General features: G+C 36.2%; 1 protein-coding gene across 2 annotated transcripts in view; it reads left to right on the plus strand.

The window, feature by feature from the left end:
* PDE4B (phosphodiesterase 4B) overlaps window positions 1-23,150 on the plus strand; it is a 614,195-nt gene that overhangs the window by 198,020 nt on the left and 393,025 nt on the right. Inside the window, exon 1 of one of the 2 annotated variants that reach the window (XM_032626214.1) lies at window positions 5,771-6,181. The exons of the other annotated variant lie outside the window; for it this stretch is intronic. Within the exon in view, the coding sequence (XP_032482105.1) occupies window positions 5,946-6,181 (236 nt within the window). The 5' untranslated portion in view covers window positions 5,771-5,945. Of the gene's footprint in view, window positions 1-5,770; window positions 6,182-23,150 lie in introns of those variants that run through there. 2 annotated transcript variants of the gene reach the window in all.

Here is a 23,150-nt window from a genome sequence, read left to right on the forward strand (position 1 = left end):
TTTAAAATTTTAAACTGTAGATTAATACTATATCATTTTTTCTTACATATTTCATAGAAGACTGCTGACAGGGTGGAAAGTAACAAAAAGATGAAAGCTCATTTTAGAGAAAGAGGTTTTCCCAAATGTGCCTTTGTACTTAACATACATGTCCCTAATATCATATTCATTTGAAATCACCCTATAAGGTAATTTGCTGACAGGCTAGTATTATCTTTAGGAACTGGAGTACCCTCTTTTGATGCAGATTTTAAAACACCAAGGGAAGAGTTTCTCTCCTTGCATATAGGTATCTGACTCATCCTTGCTAATATATCTTGATGTTAACAATGACCTGAGAAACAAAGAGAGGCGCTCCCTTAGTTTTTCTTTGTCTATGCAGTCTCCCTTCATAGAATGTGCCTTGTGAAAGAAGCACCTAATTACTCTGCCAAAACCAGAAAGCAGTGTGAAGAGAGGGCATAGCAAGTCTGTCCTGCCTGTATACCACCAAACGAACAGATATTGCAATGCATAGGTATTCTGCTTTTGCATTGCAGTGAGGATATTAATAATAATATAATAATGATGATAATAATAATTTTTTAAAGAACAAAGAAATGCTAGTTAAAATGGCAAAACATAGCCAAATGGCTATGATTTAGGAAGTTCATTTTGAAATCCTGTGTAAGGTCAAGTATAAGAAGTTAGGATATTGACTGGACTAGCTTTCAAGACAGAAAGAAAAATCTGAGACTAACAGGAGAACATGATTTGGGGCAGTACCTTAATTTTCTATTCATATTTTCCATCAATAAATACTAATCAATCAAGATGCAATCTCAGGCTCTGGAGATACAAAGATAAGTAAAATATTGATAGCTTAGGTCCTTAGAGAGCTCATAGGTTAGTTCAGGAGACAAATGAAAATATGTACTATGGTATACTATGAAACATTCTGAGAGATGAATCCAGTGCTTGTGGAGTACATTAGGCCATTGTGTGGGCTTCTGCTTTTACTCTGAGTGTAATGTTGAGCCACTGGAGGGTTTTTGTTTCTTGAATAGGATAATCTCTGAGAACTTTATGATACCATGCTCAAGCATTTAGAGTACAGGCTTCCCACTTCCTCTCTAGGACTCAGGTGACACTGAAGGTGGTTAAGGCTAAAACTGATCTTTCTAGAACATCAGTTTACTAATGATGAGTAATTAATTGTATCATATGGATAAAAGTGAAGCCTTCATATCATCGTATAAAAATAATACGCTAGATAACTTCAGACTCAAGGCATTTAGTACTTGTGAACATATACTTCTAGTGACATGACTAGACCACCCTAGGAGCCTGCATTCCCTCTGCTGTCTCATTAGGTATCTTCTGTTATAAAAAGCTTGGTGTAGGATCAGCTCCTTAAATGCTATGCAATTTTGTGTCTTGATATTCTCATTGGAAAATGGGCAAAATAACGTGCATTTGGTCTACAAAATTTAGTGAGTATCCACTCTGTGCCAAACTCTGTTCCATGTTCTAGAAATGAACAAAACTCAACCCAGCCCTAAAAGACCTCATGGTTTAATACTAGGGAGAAGTCCAACAAGCATTTCAATAGCACTTGTCTGATATGTTTGTAATGAGAACCAAATGAAACAACTTATTAAAAATGCTTACAATAATATCTGGCATCCAGGAGGTATGCAATAAATGTAAATTTCTTCTTTATAATCTCTTAATTCTTAAGAGTGGTCAGCTAATTGTTCTTCTCCAAGATGGCTAGACAACTATTAATATTTTCATTCAGTTGAATGTTGTCTTTTCTTCAATCATGTTAGAATAATTCTCTAGTTCCATTTCTGCTAACTGAAATAGAGAAATTGGGATGAGTTGCCGTCTGTGGTGAGTAGGGTATTCTGTTGAAAGAGGCAACAGTTGTTTCTTGCTGTTCTGTATTTACTTACTACCTTGTCTGACTGAAGGAAGAGCTTGTGTATTTTCTACTCAATTGAGTAGAACCTAATGGCGGTGCTCAGATGGTGTGTTGTTTTAAAAAAAGAGAACTGAATAATGATATAAATAAAGATACAATCCACAGTAATTTAACTGTTAATATTGACAGTCTTAAATCTGTTCCTCTTTAAAAAGAAACTTCTGAATAAACTCTGTCTTTTCAAATCTCTAGCTTTGTATTTACAGTAAATGTGAGCCATGTTATATTGCATTTAATACTGTTATGTATAATATTGTTGCACAGAATCAGTAGTTTTGTGCCTTTAAAATACTTTAGTTTTATAAGAACAGTTAGTTAAAAATTAGTCACTCAGTTCAGAGAAAATGTATTCCAAGTTAACTTTTAAAGTCTGAAAGATATTGAATATAAAAAGAGTACAATTATTTTCACTTAAATTGATTACAAAGCTGTTACCTTTAAAAAAACATTTTAACTATTATAATACTTGCACTGTAAGTTTATCATTTTATTTGGTTGAAATTAATTTGCTTTCCATTTCAATTTAATGAAAAATCAACGTTTTGGTTTGTCCATAATATTTATACATAATACATTATTGACTGTAGACCATACAACTCTATTCAGATCCTTGAATGATACTTTATGATGATAATTCTTGATTCTTGTTGCTTTGACAGGATGTGGATACCAGGAATTTCATTATTTAAAATTGAGGCCTAGCTGTAATTGGAATTCTCAAGTAATTCCCAAGGTGAATTATCTGAACATTAATAAATTGACTCAGTTACTCATTTCTCCCTTTGAGGAGAAATAGCTAAGCATTATGTGTGGACAGGAGGGTTTTCACTATGGTTCTTTAGCTCCTTCCGAGGCACTCAGAAGGGCACAATAACTCTATTTGCTTTCTTCTTGGCTTTTTCTCCTGTTCTCTGGCTCTCTCTCTCAAAACAGTATATTCTTTGCTAAACTATGGCAGGGTGTTATTTGCTTTTACTGTGCTTTTGTTTTACATTTTCTTAGATACCATCTCCTGTCTTTTACCGTCTATATTCATCTTTGATTTCAATATTTAACACAGTATCAAGTTTTTCTATAGTATTTTGACTCTAGAAACAAACTTTTGTGCATGTATCTGTAAACATGCATTTCCTTTTCTAAGAGGTAACTAATTCAGACTTTGAAACAGTCTGGTTATTTTTTTTTTTTTTTTTTTTTTTGCGGTACGCGGGCCTCTCAGTGATGTGGCCTCTCCCGTTGCGGAGCACAGGCTCCGGACGCGCAGGCTCAGTGGCCATGGCTTACGGGCCCAGCCACTCTGCGGCATGTGGGATCTTCCCGGACCTGGGCACGAACCCGTGTCCCCTGCATCAGCAGGCGGACTCTCAACCACTGCGCCACCAGGGAAGCCCAGTCTGGTTATCTTTTAAGTTTTGTATTTCAATTAGCTGTCTTTGGTATTCCTAAATGTTATTTAGAGTAGGTAGAATTAACCGACTTTACATATTTTTGAGAATTCTAATTCTTAGGATGATTCTCAAAATTTCTTTAACTGGGACATTGGCTGTCATAGTAGGCAAAGAGAGAATAATGTGAAGTGTCACATAATGTCACGTAAGTTGACAGTAAGAATTAGAAAGTAATTATAATAGTACCGCTATGCTGCTTTAGGTAAGTTTATGTCAACATTTCCTTATCTGAATCCCAGTTCACATACTAAATCTGGGTGGTGAAATTTGCCATAATTTTGAGAGCCATAATTTTTAAAAACCCCTAAAATGCTTATTGTGTTTTGGCAGCCTTAAAAAGTGAATAAGACTTCAAATTGCTATTTCATTTTTTTTGCAAATAAGTCACTCTGAATATTGGCAGTTTCACATATTCTCACATTCCAGTTTTATATCCCATTATTGTTGGAAGAAAGTCCTAGCTTTGTTTTCATAATGTAGTAAATAATAGATAGCTTTAACTATATTTTCTCTCATGACATTACTAACAATTTATTCTCAAATAGAGCAGTTAAAATATCTTCAAATATATAAAGTGTGTGTGCTAGGGCTTTGCTGGACAAAATGACTATGTTGACCTCTCTTATCGTATAACGTAAGAACATTCAACTGGGAATCAGAAAGCCTTGGTTTTAGCTTTTGCTCTAATGTCAACTACAAACAGGACTTTGGACAAGTCACTGAAGTTCTCTATGTCTGTTTCCTCGTCTTTAAAATCAGGAACCAAACAAGGTGATTACTGGGATTCACTCAAACTTTAAAATTCCATGAGTTTGCCTTTGTTCGTAATATATTTTAGGGTACTATTGCAATACTTATATCCTTCCAAGGCAGTACCTGTAAACTCGGAGTTTAAATCCTTCCTATTAAGTTTAAACCATTTCCCCCAAGGGCTAGAGTGGGGTTTATTTTTTCCTATACATAGGTCATTGTCTGCTCTTATTCAGCCCTTTAGATATTCAGCCAGAGTATATGACATATGTAAATGATTTTATAAAGGTGGAAGTTCTCACGCCTTAGAGGAAAAAATGAATTTCTTGCTTTTTCACTGAAGTCTTACTGTGAATCATTCCTGAACTGTCACTCACATTGACTAGCCCCAGTTCTGTTTTGCCAAATTTGTGTGAGATCAGGTTGGCCCTAGTAGTAGACATTGCAGGTACAGAATTTCACAGCATCTGTACACTTCGAGCACTAAAATATTCTTTTTACTTCTTTTAAAGTGTAGAAGCTGCATGCCAGTATATTTCTAAATGATATTTCAGGTTACAATGATCTGCTTTGGAACTTGAGACATTTTTTTGGACTCCCCTGCCCATATGTCTCACTGGCATGCCCTTGTGAACCAAGTACACACATGCTAGCAAGTAAAGATACCCTCACACAGACACTGTTGTGTACATCTACCTGCACGTGCATGCGTGCACACACACATGAATGATGCTTGACTTTGGACCCTGCAGGTGTGACGGGGAGCATTCATCTCTCCTGGTTGTTACCTCCATTTCCATTCTAGGGAACTTTGACTTTCAGAAGTGACTTTACATCTAACAGAGAGTGGCTGCTGTGGGCACCTCAGGGACAATGAAGTTAAGCAGAAGAATGAGGGCAATTTTTATTGGATTAAAGATTAGTCCTTAAATTCCTTAGGGGAATGAACCAAATCTAATGTTTTCCTGTTAGCTGACACTTTCTACATGGATGTGGTTTTGGATCTTTTGGAGGGGAGAGGGAAAAAAAAAACTTCAGCAAATCAGCTCTTTCATTCAGAAATGGAATTTGGGGGGGCTGTTTTAGCTAGGCTTTTTGACAATCCCTGATTTAATGTTTTCACTGATGATGAGCGTGGCTTCACAAATGTGAAAATCTGGGCAATGGAGGGTGTTGTTGAGGGGGAAACAGAGTGCAGTTGTTTAAATAGTCCTGGGCCAATAAGCATTTAGTAGGTGGAGTTACTGTTGTGTGCATTACAGAGAAAGATAATTCTGAATGAAGACTTTAAACATCGCACGTGCTGGATGGGCTCTGGTTCTGCTCTTTGTGCAAACAAAAATAGGTGACTGGGTTTTGCTTACTATCCATTAGTGGATGCAGCATGTTTGAAAAGATTTTTTAAAAAAATACATGCAAAGGATTTATCAGAAGCCCTCATGAATATTTCATGAGTTGATATATTCAGCTGAATGAATTCAGCGAGTGTCAGTGTGTAGCTTGCAGACAGACCTCATCCACAAGGAGGCTACTGACATAGGAAGCACTTTGGCGCATTTTCAGAGGCAAAGCCAGGCTGATAAAGCTCCTTGTGACAGCCTGACTTGCCATTCTTCGATTATGCAGTTCTTGCTCTAAGCAGCTCCTACACTGGAGCCACAGCTTCCTAAATTAAACTGGGAACAGTTTGCAGACTTACCAGCCTCCTAACCTGCAGCTGTGTCTCTGCTATGTTTGAGGTTTTTGTTTTGGATGGTGAAAGCCAGCACTCCATATAAGACATGACAGCAAAAGATTCTTCAAAAGAACTTACCGCTTCTGAATCTGAGGTTTACATAAAGACTTTCAAGGAGCAAATGCACTTAGAACTTGAGCTTCCGAGACTACCGGGAAACAGACCTACATCTCCTAAAATTTCTCCACGCAGTTCGCCAAGGAACTCACCATGCTTTTTCAGAAAGTTGCTGGTGAATAAAAGCATTCGGCAGCGTCGTCGCTTCACTGTGGCTCATACGTGGTAAGATGGGACTTGGAGGTGTCTGGAGTGCTTTTCATTAGCAACAGTGATTTAGAAATGTAGCAAATAGGACATTTGAATTTTGTTCATAATACAGAACACATGTGTGAGATGAATGGCGAGCAGGTCAGCTGAAGAATACATAGTGCTCTGTGCGTTAATATCACTGTGCCACTAGCTGTTTCCAGATAAAATGAGCCTCTCACTGTAGAGAGTCTTTAAAATTACTGCTTTAAAAAAAACCACCTAGCTAATTCTAGGGCAACCGAGTATTGAAGGAGTTATAAAAATTCAGTTTTTTTGTTTAATCTCTGTTGAGGTGATTGCTGACTTTTTTGTGTGTATCTTGCGGTTGTTGATGATGTTTTTTAATAGTATATTTTTGGTACAAGGATAAGTGATTCAATCTTAGTTTGGATTCATTTCTTGAAACAATGTATAAAGTCAAACTTAATTTACAGCATTGCCATTTTTTGTAGTATGTAAACTAGTGGTTTTGATTTATCGCCTCTATCTTTACAGTACTTAAGGCAAGGGAAAACTAAGTTCCCACTTCTGAAATCACATGGTTAATTAATTTTATTTATGATTCAAATTGCTATTATCTTTAAGAAATTCTTGTTGTAAAGAAGTGACATAAAATTTATAGATAATAAATAAATTCCCAATTTATTTGGGAATGCCCAAGTAAATTCCAGAACCCTCTGTAAAAACTGTATTGAGGCTGCCACCTTTAGTATATATGTTATGTACAAGAGAGTAGCTTCCTTAAACCAGTATAATAACCGAATACAGGGAAAAGCACAAAAGAAATTTTAAAACTTTGGTAGGCCTTTTCAGATTTCTTTGAAGGTTATATTTTATTTCAGATTAATATACCTTTCAAAATTGGGTACCTATAATTTTTATTTACCAGGGACCATAGCAGTGCAGGGAGCTATTACCTCTTAAAGACATTTCTAGCACAGGGATTTTGACTGCATACTAGATTGCCAACCAACATTATAAACTGAGGATATCTGGTTTTCAAAAATTAATATTTACTTGAATTCTGTGTTTTTGCTCGTCTGAAATGTTTGTCTGCCTAATCTACTGCACAGTATATTGGCAAATTCAAGTTACCCCTGGAAATATGTAGCTTGCCTTTGATGGACACCACATGTTAAAACCAGTACACATACTTTACCTAGCTAAAAATGATATGGTTATTTTTGTTTTCTGACAATGCACTGTTGTTCACATAATTGCTTTATCGGGGAACATTTTTTGGTCATCTTTCTGGTGAGTTAAATCTTATTATTTATTTAATTGTAATCTCATATTTGTAGAGTCCACGTGGTTAGTTTTTCAACACCTACCAGTGGTAGCATTTAATAAATAGAAGGTTTATATATAAGTATGTAGTGATTTGAGGAAGTCTTCTGTCTCATGATTTACCCCACCCCTAATGTGTGTGTATTTTCACATAGTTTGCTAAGTAGTATAACTGAATAGGAGAAGGTATATAGGTATATTGTTAATTAGTTCTCATAAAAGGAATAAAGGTGAGAAAACACATACTTAGATAATAGACTCATATGTTTTACTAGTTGGGTTAATAATTTGACAAGAAGGATACTTAATTTTAATTAACTGATTTTCAGATAGTGATAAATCTTCATAAAACCTTGGTAATATTTCCTTATTGTAGAGTTCCTGAATATAATAACATGACCTTTCTTTTACTTAGAATAGATTTTTGATGTGCTAGGAAGGTAGAGCTATAAATACTGAATTTTTTCTTTTCAAAAGAACCCAAATTTTAAAATGACTAAAGAGCCAGTTTCACTCCTGCATTATACAAATTTTCTTGCAGCAAATTACACAAAGAACAATTAAATGGTATTTGAGGTAACTTATGCTATTAAAGTGATCTTTTTCTAGCTAAGTTAAAAAAAATTTCTGCAAATTGCTAAAAAACAAAACACATGACTTTAGTATGATGTACTGTAATATAGGTTTAAAGAATCCACTAACCACCAAACTTATAAAATAACTTTAATTATGAACATGATTCATTTTCACCCATTTTTACCTACCAACTCACACACTCTTCTTCTGTTTCTTAGAAAAGTTGTATCACAGTTTGTTTTAACTCCTAAGTCTATATTTATATTTATTTCTGTTGTTTTATCTGAGTGCATGTTTAGTATTTTTCAAATTTATTTTCATGAAACATTCAATGAAAATTTCTTTTCATAAAATACACACATATGTATTTGAATGACTTTTTCACTAATCCTAAAAATTATGTGCTCCTATTTTTAAGAATCATATGTAATTTACACGAGGAAATAAGAGCATAAGTACTTTATTTTTGCCTCTTTGTCATGATGAAATGTAACCATTCTTTCACGATCAACAATTGGTATTTTCCAAACCTTGCATTTAAGTTAGAAATTCCAAGATATGCACTTAGAAGTCTCCAAAAACATGTTATTACTTTACAGTAAACAGTAGATATCTTTTAAGAAGGCTGGATTGTTTTGATTCCAGCATTGAAACTAAAGTAATTTTCATGATGAAGCTAAACAATGCAGAGGATGCAGTTTATATCTAAACCCACTGAACATTTTTTTTTTATCTTCAGTTATTTGTAGATTTCATATTTTGGTCAGATGAATGTGTAGTTCTGGTTTTGAAAACCCAAGTTATGAAGTGTGGATTAATGGTAGAAGATTTAAGAAACACTTGTGAAATACTGACTCTGGGATTATTTTTTAAATATCTGACAAATAGTAAATATTCAATGTGTTGTCGCTAATCAGAGTATTTACGCAATCCTAAATCTGGAAGGAATTTGGGTGATTATCTCATTGCTTCCTTTTACCCTTGGGCAGGACCATAATTGCTCCATCTTTGACATATGGGAATCTGGCCTATTTTTAAGACTCTGGAGAAAGCAGTTCTATAACCTCACTTAGTACACAGTCTTACTACTTCATAGTCCAGGTATTGAATTATATATGTATTATGTATATATATATATATATATATATATATATATATATATATATATATATAATTTTTTGGGTCTTCAATGGATATAAAAAAAAATTTATAAGAACTTGCATGAAAATAAAGATCATTATTAACCAGTCCCAGGAATTCTTTTTTCACTCATCATGTATAATTGAGCACTGCTGTGAGCAAGAAAAGTAAAAAATGCTGATACAATCTGCATGGACTCCAACACCTACTATATTTTAGGTTCTTTACTAGAATATTCACATGTATTATCTCATTTAAGTTTCATTTGAGGGATAAGAATACTCTAAATTTGTGTTCTTTTCAATGTTGCTTGCTGCAGATGTAAAAATGTTCTGAATTGCTTTAGCTTCTTCCAAGTATTTCTACTCCATTAATGATTATTTTGACTCTGTACCATTATCCCAAATTTCTAATTTCTTCTTTGAATTCTGAAACGAAGAAGTGGACACCAAACTCCACGTTAGCTGAAATGAGACAATATAGATAAAAAAACATATCCTACACTACAAAGTGTCAGTGGAATGTTGAGCTTTGATGAGTGGGGAAATTAATGCCAGAGTCCTTAAGGTTGACATATTATTGATTCCTAGCCCCAGATCAGGGGTGATGACTCCTGAGACATAACCTTATCTTGCTTGTCTTATGGGGCCTGCTTGTTCTTGACTGGCACTTAGCACATGGTGTTCAGCCTTGTCAACCTTCTCTCCTTTGCTCACGTTCCAACCTCAGTTATCAGTTGTCCTCCATTATCAGCAAGCAGCATGATGCTCTGTGACGGAAGCTACTGGTGATGGTCCTGAGTACATCCCAGGCCTACCACACTGCTCTTGAAGAGCAGATGGATTGGTGAGCACCACTCTGTCTGTCTGTCCCTGCTTGCGCATGGTATATACTTCACAGAGGACAATATGCTTTCAGAGTTAGTATTAGAAAGAAGACTTAGGTTTTTCTTCCTTTTCCCCATTTAGTTCTACCTGTACCTTGGAAGTATTTCCTCATTTTATCAAAGGTTCATGAAATGTGCACTTTTGTGCCTCATATTTGACCACAAAAGTATTAAAAGGCATAGTTCATACTCTAAAGGAGCTTACCCCTGACAAGACAAAGCTAGAATAACTGGAGAAGAGTAAAATGAAAGTGATGAATAGTATATGCTTAACCTTTCTCTGAACCTTTAAGCACATTTACTGTCTTACACAATTTAGTCCTAGTTTGTTAGCTAAATCTACTAAATCTGTGCATTGTGTTATTCTTAAATTTCCTTGAATTATTTCCTAGCAGTATTGGACATTTTTTTTTTTTTTTTTTTTTTTTTTTGCTACGTGGGCCTCTCACTGTTGTGGCCTCTCCCGTTGCGGAGCACAGGCTCCGGACACGCAGGCTCAGCGGCCAAGGCTCACGGGCCCAGCTGCTCTGCAGCATGTGGGATCTTCCTGGACCGGGGCTTGAACCTGTGTCCCCTGCATCGGCAGGCGGACTCTCAACCACTGCACCACCAGGGAAGCCCTGGACATTTTTTTGAGAAATATCTGTCTTTAAATATTTACTGATTCAACATTTGATTGAACAAAACATTTGTTGAGAGCCTACTGTGCTATGGGCCCTACTCTGGGAGATACAAAATGAGAAAGATAGAGCACTTGCCTTCAAAGAATGCATATACCCCCGGAAGACACACTTATGCATTAATAATTAATCAATAGTGTATAAATAATGCTGTTGAAGAATGACACTCAACTTGTCATAAGAGCAGCAGAAAAAATAAATACCGCTAGAAAGTGAGTCAATGTGTTGGGGAAAGTTTGGAGAGGAGATGACATTTGTAGAATGAATAGGAGTTTTTGAGGAGTGGGCAGGAGGGCATTTTTTTTTTTTTTGCCAAAGAAACAATAATAGGAAAATTCCATCAGCAAATAACAGTAATAATAACTCACACTTATTTTGGCACTAAAAATGCATCTGGCATTGTTTTAAATATATTCGCTTATTTTGTGCTATAAAAGGCCCATGGGTTATATACTGTTACTTCCATTTTATCAGAAAATGAATGAAGCACAGAGACGACAAGTAATTTGCCCAGGATTACACGGCAAATAAGGGGCTGAGTTGGGATTTGACTCAGAGTGTGGGGGAAGGTGAGCAAAGTTCATTGGAGTTACAGCCTAAAGTGCAGGGTGGGAGAGATAGGAAGTCAGACTCTGCCTATAGATTGCAGCCATACCCTAGGGCTTCCAATGTCATGAACTTGGGGCTTTATTCCATCATCAGTGGGGAGCCACTGCAAGGTTGTGAGAAGGGGATTGCCGTAAATAGCTTTTACTTTGGAACGATGTTTTGCACTCCATTGTGGAGAGTGGATTGGAAGATGAGAGGATTAGAAGGAGGGGGAAAAGGGAGAATGTGCATTTGAGAGATAATGACTTCTAGTTATTGTGTATATCCCAAAACATCGAAAACTGTGCTTATGACATTCTTTATGACTTAAATTATGGTTTATGGAAACTGGGAAGGAAGTATGTAAATTTGGTATCCCTTGCATTTATCACCTCCAGCATGATGCTGTGCGTAGTTCTAGTTGATGCACTACTTCCAAATGTATCAGTCCTAGCGAAGGTGCTCGGGAGGATGGGTGCATCTGGGGAAAACCTAGTAGCTCAGTCCTCATTTACTAGGGGTGCTTTGTGTTGTGTTTTGTGTATAATCCTGGTGAGATTTTTACAAAGATTATTTTAGTCCACAGTCTGAACTCAATGCCAGTGGAAATCTATGCCTCATACATAGCGTGATTCTATTGCTTTAATCAGAGCAAGCATTTTCTCAGTAATGCAAGTCTATAAATGGTATTTTCCTGGCCTTTTAGTGTCTGCAAGTCTTCAATGTATTGGATTTTAAAAATACTTACTGGAAAAAGGGCTTTGTAAAGTAATGATGACAACCCCCCAGAACACACACCGGAAGGTGGCCCAGCAGGCATGCCTGCTGCCCAACTGCTAAAGTCTAAGCCCTTTTGTGAAATTCCATTTGCTTTCTTTTCCCATTCTTCCTTCTTTTGTTGTCTCCTAGTTTTTCTACTTGGATGTTTATGGTGCTTCCTTCTCTACCATCACTGTCAAGACGTCAGCAACATTATACTTGCATTTAAATGATTCCCAGAAAAGAATCTAAAGTGCTTGCCATGATTTACAGGGCCCTACATTATCTGGCTCCACGCTACCTGTGACCTCATCTCCTATTCTCCAGCCACGTTAGCCTCCTTTCTGTTCACCAACCTTGCATGTTTCCACTTCCGGGACCTTGCACTTGCTTCTGCCTGGAAGCTCCCTAGATGTTGACGTGGCTCACTCTCTCACTTCTATTCAGGCTTCTATTCAAATATCACTTGCTAGAGAGGTTTCTGCTGACCCCTCTGTCTAAAAAAGCACCTTTCCCTTTTTTGTCCCTTGTTCTGCTTTATTTATCTTCTTGGGTCTTATCATTACCTGGAAATACATTACTGGAAAAGACATGCTTCTTTGTTACGTTGTTTTTCTCTTCTATTGTATACCAACCCAGCAGAATTGCATGAGGGCAGGGATTCTGTCTTGTTTACTATATCCCAGGCACCTAAAGAAAGGCTGGCGCTTGGTAAATATTTGATAAAAAATAAAAGAAAAAATGAATATTGTTCCTATGTTCTGTTCCTTATTCTTATAGCACTTTCCTTTAGCCTGTTATAAAGGAGGAGAAAAGGAAGCTTAGTTGATACTCTACAAGCATCCTTACTTCATCCATCTCTTAATAGTTGTGTTCCCTTTCTGCCAGTAGGGCTACTCTAACTTGCTTTCTATTTTGTGTTCTATGATACTGTAGATACAGGTTTAATTACAATATCTCACTAGAGGCTAAGTGTTTTACATGGTAGCCTATTTAATTAAGCCACTGTGTACAAATCATGTTACCTAGCCTGTAGTGCTGTAAATATTTGTCTGTAGCACTGTACAGTTATTTATTCGGTGTTCTTCACGTATCAAACAGCACAGTAGGTGTTTCAGCTCAGGGAAGCTCTACATATCTCTTAACTGTCTCAGTGGAAGTGTTGTACAGAGGAATATATTTGTTATTTGGCCTTTAACATATCTGCATATTATATATTAGAATGCTTAATTATCGATATTTTCCCACTGACGCAGCATCTAAAAAATATTGACACTGAGCTTTTGATAGAATTTCCCCGGGGAACTTGGAAGTAAGAGTCCATGACTTGCAGAGTGAGGAAATTGTGAATTAATAACCCTGTATTCTAGAAGAGACATCCTCAGGAGTGAAAATTTTCACTTGGTGCTGTCTCATTTTTTTCTGAATTGAGAGGTTGGGACCTCTGTCACTAGTAATTTGTTTGACAAAGATATGTTTGAATCCCATTGTGTACTTTAAGTTAAAAAAATAAAAGTAATTTGTTGACCTTCTCAGATTGCTTCTTGCTAGAACTTAGACATTTTCTCTTTGAGGGAGAATACGAATGACTACTTCTCTTGACCTTTTGTGGAAAAGAACACTTGTCACTCGGCATGCACCCCTGACAGGCCCGGCTTCCCCCCTCCTCCTCCCTATACCCCTCACAACTCCAACTTCTGCAAATTACACAGATTGGAAATAAAGGGGTAGGAGTAGTGTGGCTTTAAGGAAAACTGCTTTCAAACTGAATTTTGTGAAACATTAGTGTTCTTGCACCCATTTTTGGAATTCCTTGAAAAAATAAGATAGTGACGATCTTTTTCCTGGTCCCGGGTCCCAACAAAGAAACATGGATGAATCTAGGCTTGGAGAAATTTGGAGGAGTCACACACATAGATTCTGTAATCTCCAGATGCTTGAAAACCACCAATGTAAGAGATAAATGGGTAGATAGGGAAAAAGAATTCTGGGTAGCTGTGCTTGATAGAGTCATAGAAATTTCCAGACAATTTATAACATTAAGATTATATGCATCTAAGATGTCCAGGAATGGCAGCAGAATAAATGAGGAGGATAGACCTATCTGTGGGTCAAGGAGAGGTTACTGGTAGTGAAGATTTACAATTTCAGAAGGTTGAAAGAATAGTAGTACAATGAACACCCTCTACCTAGATTTACTGATTGTTACTGTTTTTACATATTTACTCCATCTCTGTACCTCTCTCCATATATAAACTCTTATATATGTTTTCTATAGTTTGAAGACAGCACACTTAGATGGAAAGTATTAGTTTGGGATCAAAAAGAGCCTCATATTTTAAAAGTACAGAATTAATTATTTCCATTTCATCAACATGTTCTCATATAAAAATTTGAGTTTAATTCTTAATAGTTGACTAATATACTGACAAGTTATGAATAAGTTTGTGGGCCATTTTAAAAAATAAACTACTGAAGCAGTTATAGTGGAGGGTTAGAGGTATCTATAATAGTTTATGACTTTTCGTGGTGATAAATTGTTGGTTTTAGGTACTTGAAACCATTTCTAAGAGGGTAGATGTCTGTAGCATTCAATTTTTTCTTCCCCCCAAAAGAGATGTTATTTTTTTTTCTAAAACTATAAAACTTGTATCATTAATATGGAATATTATATAATTTCTTAATATACTACACATGGGGTTCTATCATTATATAATTTTGATGTTATCTTGAATTTTATTTTTACTGTTGATCTTTGTTTTATGTTACATTATCTGGAGTCAAGGAAGCTAGGTTGGGTTTCAGTATTTTCTCTTGACTTGCTGTTGAAATTTTAGACCAGTTACTTATCTGTCTTGGACCTTAATTCCTTCATTTTCAAAGTGGAGAAAATAGCCTTATGTTTAAATATTTTCAAATGTTAATTTAATTAAAAAAATGTATTTACTATCTATCCCACTATCTATCTCCTAAGAAAATGTATTAAAGTACTAGTGGAATACTTCATGCATTATAAGTCACATAATAGATGCTACTGTTTAATTATCTTACCAAATCTCTAAGCACACACAAACATTCACATTATTGTCAACCATGGCTGGTAAAGCAGAAATTATTTTTCATTATTTGAAAAGCATCAGTGGGTATGAAATGTGCTAATTTGAAAGAGTCAAAGTGCACTTGCATTTGTAAATAAATGATTTTATAATATTCACGGTGTGACCCTTCTACATACTGAGGAAACAAAATATCATTCACTTATGATCATGTGAAAATCACATTTTAATGAACCAAGCTAAATTATATTGAAGTGCATATCAGAAGACCCAATGTGAATAGCTTACATCCCCAATAAGAAACTTTATAGCCTTGTTTGGCTGCTATCACCAACATATTTGAAAAAGCCATGTGTTATCATATACTGTGCGAAAGAGACAGGAAGAAAAGCACTTTGAATTCCATCCACTTGCACCAATAAGCTTGAGAGGAATAAAAAAAAAAGCATAAGAAGATGCCTTGTCTATTTCAGGATCCTACATATAAAAAGCCAATATAAGATTCAGTGAACAAATGCCTTGGAAAAATTCCAGTGTCATCAAAAACTCATTTTTCTCAAAATGTCTCCTTGCTACCCTTTATATTTCTGCACAAATTAATAAGCACAGACTGTTTGTCACAGTGCAGAGAATCCGAAAGTGCTTTTGTGGCTTATTTGGGCCACAATTACCTCAGCAGTTTACACAGGAAACCTGTCTCTCACCATCAGGCCGATTTAGGTCTCCTGAAGAGCAGTTTAGAAAGGCAGGACAAAGAAACTCAGGGATCCAAGTCTCTCTTGCTGATGTCTTAAGTGCCCCAGACTTCCTTCTGAGAGGTTACCATTGAAATCCACATGCAGATGTTAACTTCCTGGGGATAACCATGGCCTTTGTCCTTACCTATCTATCAGCCTGCTCAGCCAGGACTGAGCTCACCCAGAAAACAGGGTTGTGTCTCTAACATGCTCAAATTTACCAAAACAACATGGGACTTTAGGAAGCTGGGCAGTGCAAAGAGCACAGCATTTGAATCCTAACTCCACCTTTTACCAGATACTAGGTTTTAGGCAAACCATTTAACCTTAGTTCCTCTTTTCTCCATCTGCAAAATTAGAAAAATACTACTTGTATCTCATCAAGCCACTGTGAAGATTGAATGAAGTAATGTGTGTACAATGCTTAGCACAATCCTTGGCCAATGAGAGGTAACCAGCAGACATCAGTTCACAAATGTATCCAGAACTTATGATTTCATATAACAATTTGTAATATATATATGTAGTAATATAAATTAAATATTTGATATGACATGGTTTAATTAAATAAGTTGTTATTGAGCAATGTTGTACATATTAAATTCATTCTTTTTAGGCCACTTAGATATTCCTTAGTTTCATAGGATAGTACATTATCTTAAAGCCCATAATAAGTGTTCTTACAACAGTAAAATAAAATTTAAATAGAAAAAGAAATCACTCTGCGTTATGGGGTTTAATCCCTCTCATTTTTCACAGAGACAACTGCAAATGACTTTGGCCATAAAATGCTCTTTATTCTTTAAAATTCCAGTTACCTTCCTGAATTTGATACTTGTCTCCATTAGTGAAACTAGATGCTGATGAAACACTTTTTCTCTAAGTGAATTTAAATAAATTACTTCTAAATTGAAAAAAATAATGTTCTTTTCGAAGTACCAGAATGTCCCTGTGTTGTTTTCCCTAGTCAGTAGAATCTAACCTCCTAGTGATTTGTTTATGTAAGAAAGTTTATTCAAGAGAGGCAATGGGAAAAGAGCTTAGGACCTAGAGTTATAGACTCTAGACATGCATCCTGGCGCCACCACTTACAAACTGTTTTGCTTTGTTTTGTTTTGTTTTTTGAGCAGCGTAGGGATAGTCATTTAACCTTTTGGAATCTCAACTTCCTCATCAGTAAAGTATAGATAAAACAATTATTTCCCTATTCATATATGATATTTATAAAATTAAATAGAATTGTTGAAAAGCACAAAGAATTGGAACCTGTTTTCTGAAAGAAGAGGAAAGATAAGTTTATAGGACAGACAGTAATGACAAACTATTGCTAATGAGTACAAAATGCTGTAGGTGTATTTGTGTTGTATGTAAAGAACATCATTTTAATAAACATGATTAAATACCATGAACACTGCCTCACAAACATTTTATTTTTCAGAAAGGGAGGAATTTCTGCTCTATGGAACCACTTAAGGGAGAGACTGTGGAGAAAGGGGCTAGACTAAATGGTACCTTTGGGTCTTACTACCCTCATGGGTCTTTACATCACTTTCATGCTTCCTACAGAAAGATAACAGAAAGCTCAGATAACCAATGTTCAGTCCAGTGCAAGTTGTATTTCACCTTTATCCAGATGACTTTACAGCATTTAAGTCAAATTGCTCTGTATTTCTTGGTCGTTTCCAAGAGTATTTAAGGATGAAAACAGAAATAAAGGTTATGGCTTCTCTTTTGACAAAGACTTCCTTCTCACATTATCATTGATCAGGTTGATTCTGTCTCTGAGCAATTGAAAGGCAGTAAAAGGTTATATCTTTAAGACTAGGAGCTCTGTTCAAGTGAATTTGTACATCATTGAAAAATGGCTATCCATATGAACTCAAACCTTTGCGACAGTGCAATAAAGTAGAGTACTTTTGGGCTTCAAAAGAATTATGCCAAGTGTCTGATTCTGTCTAAATTAATAAAAATAAGATTTTTAGGAACCTATCTGGTAACTGTAGATTAAATCAAGTAACTGCTTCATCTGAATAAAGCTTTGCAGGGTCTAATATTATGAAAGTGCTATCTTATTATGAAAGAGCTATCTTTATAAACACAGTACTTGCTCGGGATTCAAGGGATTTGGGTTTTAATGCCAGCTGCATCCAAAATGCCCAGTAAGCACATATGCATACATTTGTGGCTGGTAGCTTTTTTGTCAAAAGGGATTAATAATTACCTGCTCTACCATCCTTACTTTATGCATTATGGTATGAATATTGAATGCCAGTGTTTATAGAGTGCTTTGGTTTTCTGCAAAGTAACTTGGCAAAAACGTTCAGACGGAAAAAAAAGGCTTCTAAGAAGTTTTATACGTATCAGATTTTCAAAAATGTGACTCGGCTTTAAAATGTATTAATGAATTTTATATTTTATGTGAACCCTAAGAATGCTTTTGCCAAGTATTTAGTACTCTGGAAGTTTAGATGTTTATGTTTAGAGTGTCTTAAAGCATTACTATATTTGTGTATGTTAGTCCTTTTTCAGTGGCTGAAAACCAGATAGACATTGCTTAGTGAATTAATTCTGATACGTGGCTTGCATTTTTACTTCTTGTTGATTCCAATCAACAAATGCGTATTGTGGAATGATGCAAACATGATATGCTTTGCCATTAAGGATCTTTTATCTAACCAAGGAGTGTATATAATAATTTGTCATGTGAAATCATTTTATTTGATAGATTCTAGTGTTAAAAGTATACAAGTATAAAATATAGTGCTCTCTCATGACTACCAAGTGGTGTCAATCTGATTATGAAACTAAAGTTCTACAGAGCAACCGTGGTGCTCCCCTTTCCAAATGTCTGTGAGCCTTGAATCAGCATACGTTATGATGACTTATTTTCTTGAGCAGTTAATCAGTATTAAGTATAGTGAACTGTACTTGGGAATCTGATGTACCAGCAAGAGGTCGGGTATAAGCAGACTGCTGGGGTGAGCAAGCAGAAAATATGCCCCAGGAGAGGAAGGAACAAGACAGCAGTATTTTAATTTTTTAAATAAAAAATGGGGCAATAATAGAAAAGTGCTACCACATACACCTTATATCATTTAATCCTCACCTCTACTTACAGATGAGGAAACTGAGACTCAGGAAGGTCAACTGACTGATGCTGAGTAACCAAGCTACAGAGTGGTAAACCAAGAATTAGCCCATGTGTTCTGATTTAGAGTTACACATTGTACATATTGAACAATATGTACAATCCACAGATTCAGCGGTGCTCCTTCACACAATCCACTCCACCCCCTTTCTTAACCCCCAACTCCCAACTCCTATGGGGAGACATCCAGAGTTATCATACTCTCATGTTCCCTTATTAAAAGCCTTCTCACAGTGAGGACCTGACAGATTCATTTGCACTTAAGCATAATTGACTCACAGGGTTTAATGTGTTATTCCATTTTAGTGAAATAAACATTAAACCAGACAAATTAATCTCTGAATTTGACACAATAGAAAGCAGAGGCAAAGGGAAGTATTTTGGAGGATGAAAGGGCATTTTCCAGTGTCCTCAAGGTCTGGGACACAGATGATGGGCTGAATGTCCCAGGCGTGTAGTTGTGTTTGCAAACCTCTCACTCATTCACTGAATTTACCACCTACCTGTTCCATGCCCATGTTTCCTGCCCTCCTTCCTATTTCTCTGTGTACCTGGTTAAGGCCAGCCTCTCCCCTCTCCCCCTCAATAGGCTTTGCTCTTGCACTTGTCCCTGCTGTCTTCTGCATCATCAGTTTTCCTTCCTATTTGATTATGTCTATCAGTCTATAGCTCTATTCTTTCAAAGGCCCTCTTTGACCCCATGAACCCCTCCATCTATTACCCTATATCTGTTCCCCTTTATAGCAGAACTCTCCAGAATAATAGTCTATATGTCTCTCTACACTTACTCTCCTCCAGGCCTTCTTTGAAAACTTCTAATCAAGTTTTCCCCTCACAACTCCACTAAGAGTGTTCTTACTGAGGTTATGGCATCCATGTGCCAAATCTAATGATCAATTAGCAATCCTCATCTTACTTAGCCCATCAGCAGCATATCATATAGTTGATTGCTTCTTCTTTCTTGAAACGTTGCCTTCACTTGGCTTCCTGGATACTATAATCTCTCTCCTTCCTCAGAGGCTTTTCTTTCTCCAACTCCTCAGCTGGTTCTTCTCCCCAAATTCTAAACATTGGAATGTCCCCAGAGGAATGTGCCCTCTCTCTCTCTCTCTCTCTTTCTCTGTTTTGTCTACACCACTCCCTAGGCCAAGTATCTCAGACTCGTGACTTTAAATAATATCTGTACACTGATGATTTCAATTTGTATCTTTAGCCAGACTTCTGTGAACTCCAGACCTGTGTATCTATCCAACAGCCTTCTTGACAGCTAAACCTGAGAATGTCCAAAACTGACGTCATAATTTTCATCCCCGACATCCCACCCTTGTTGCAATCTGTTTCCCAGTCTTCTCCATCTTGGTAAAATGCAATTCCATTTTTCTAATTGTTCATGCCAGAAATCTTGGAGTCTTCCATGGCACCTGCTTTTTTCTGGTATTTCACATTCCAAATGCATCAACAAATTCTGTCAGCTCTGCCTTCATAATGTCTCCAGAATCTGACCACTTCTCATCACCACCACTGCCGCCGTTCTGATCCAGGTCGCCATTATCTCATACCTGGATTATTAAATTAACCTCTTACCTGACACTCCTGCTTTTCACCCTTTCCTCCTTACAATGTATTCCCCATGCAGCTGCCACAGTGATTCTTTATAACATGTGAGCGATTGTGCCACTCCTCTATTCAGAATCCTTCAAGAGCAGCCCATGTCACTCAGAGGGTGGATTGACGTGTATGTGCCATACCTGCAAGGCCCTATTGGTTTCAGCTGATTAACTTCTAAAACTCCTTTCTCTCCCCACACCATTCCAGACACACTGATCTATTTGCTGGTCCTCAAACAAACAGTCTAGGCAGCATCCCTTATCAAAGCCTCTGCCTTTTTTTGTTGTCAGAAAACAACATCCCCCAGATATCTGTATGGCCTTCTTCCTTTTTTCAGATCATTGCTTGAATTCATCTCATTGGAGAGGATCTTCCTGACCACCGAGATAAAAGCAATATAAAATAGCCTTCCTCCTATCCTTAACTCTGTTTTGATTTCTTTACAGTACTTGTCCATACCTGATGTATAGCTCTACATCTTTGTCTGTATGTATATATCTACACGCACAACTATATTCATGTCCATAATTACATCATCTCTCTCTGCCTATCATCTATCTTACTGTCTGCCTTTTCCCACTAGAATATAAAATCCATAATGACAGAAACTTTGTCTATTTTGTTCATTGCTAAATCTCCTAAACTCATAACACAAGCTAGCACATAGTAGACAGTTAATACATATTTGTTGAATGAATGAATGAACGAATAAAAAATGAATTGGGCAGACTGTTTGCATACCTTCCAGGTTTAAGCACTGAGCCCCCAAGTTGATAGGAGAGAGAAATGTGAACAGATAATTTAAAGTACAACGAGAAATAATTACTAAATAATTATTGTGATAAATAAAATAGTAAAAGTAACTGCCCCTCAAAGAAGCAATTTTATACGCAAATATACGTTTTTAAAATTAAAAAAAATTAAAATTTCACAGTAGATAAGTATGAGAGAGAGGAGAGAGAGATGCACAGGCATAAGGAAAATATATCGAACTTACAATGAAAAAACTTTAATTCCTATTCTGATTATATTGTTTACTAGTTGTATGATCTTAGGCAAATAAATAATCTAGTCTGTTCCTCCCATTATACCCACTATGCCATCAACTTTATTTCTGTGAAGGTTGAGTCAAATAATATGATGCATAATAGGCACTGAGTAGATATTATTTTTCTTTTTTCCTATATGCAGGACTTCAATTTACACTCACAGATTAGCCCTCTACAATCTGTATTACTCCTCCGCCACGATTCAGTGACTTTCTAAATTTCTGCCCCATTGACTTTCTTCTGTTTTCTTCCTACAAGACTTCTTGGCATCATGTGATATTATAATCAACCTCACCAACCTGTCAAAGATTAATCAAACTTCTCTCCTTGCTTTAACATACACATATAAACTGGTGAGTCCTTTAGCTGTATTTCTAAGGGCAGAAAGTTGGATCAGTCTTCAGCATTATAGGACAGTAATACATGTATATTTCTTTAATTGGAAGTATGTTTCTTTGACTCACACTAGAACAGTGGTTGTTCCCATGTCACTAATATGTCATGAATCAGCAAGAGTGAAAAGGGTATTCATAGAGTAAATGCAGTGTGAATTGCACATAAGTTTAAATTACCATGACCAGTTTTTCCCCCATGCTACAACCAGGCTATTAAAAGAACAACAGCAATATGAGTATTTTTAGGACAGAGTATCAGAATTGTAAATGTCGTTCGTAAGACACTATGTTGAAGAAAAAATATTAGAGGTCATTGTATTAGACTAAATTTAAAAAAAAATTTTATTTTATATTGGAGTATAGTTGATTAACAATGTTGTGTTATTTCAGGTGTACAGCAGAGTGATTCAGTTATACATATATTTGTATCTATTCTTTTTCAGATTTTTTTTTCATTTAGGTTGTTACATAATATTGAGTAGAGTTCCCTGTGCTATATGGTAGGTCCTTGTTTGTTGTCCATTTTAAGTATAGTAGTGTGTACATGTCAATCCTAAACTCCCTGACTATCCCTCCTCACCGACCCTTCCTCTCTGGTAACCATAAGTTGTTTAAGACTAATTTCTTTGAGGCCAGGTGCTATTTCTTTTTATTTTTTATTGGCAAAGGATTTTATTTTATTTTGTTTTCATTTCTAGTTTTATGGCTGTATAATTGACATACACCATTTATAAAATGGTACAACATATGTATGCATATTAAAGTGTACAACATGTTGATTCTATATATGTATATGTTTCAAAATGACCAACACAATAATTTAGTCTTATTTACCTTACATGGTCTCTGGCAAGTAACTTTTGAACTGAATTTCTTAATTTTTTTTTCTAAGATGTCTGTATTTCTCTTTTTTTTTTTTTTTTTTTTTTTTTTTTTGCAGTACAGGGCCTCTCACTGTTATGGCCTCTCCTGCCGTGTAGCACAGGCTCTGGACGTGCAGGCCCAGCGGCCACAGCCCACAGGCCCAGCCACT

Source organism: Phocoena sinus, chromosome 1, assembly GCF_008692025.1.
Source record: "Phocoena sinus isolate mPhoSin1 chromosome 1, mPhoSin1.pri, whole genome shotgun sequence".
Lineage (NCBI taxonomy): Eukaryota > Metazoa > Chordata > Mammalia > Artiodactyla > Phocoenidae > Phocoena > Phocoena sinus.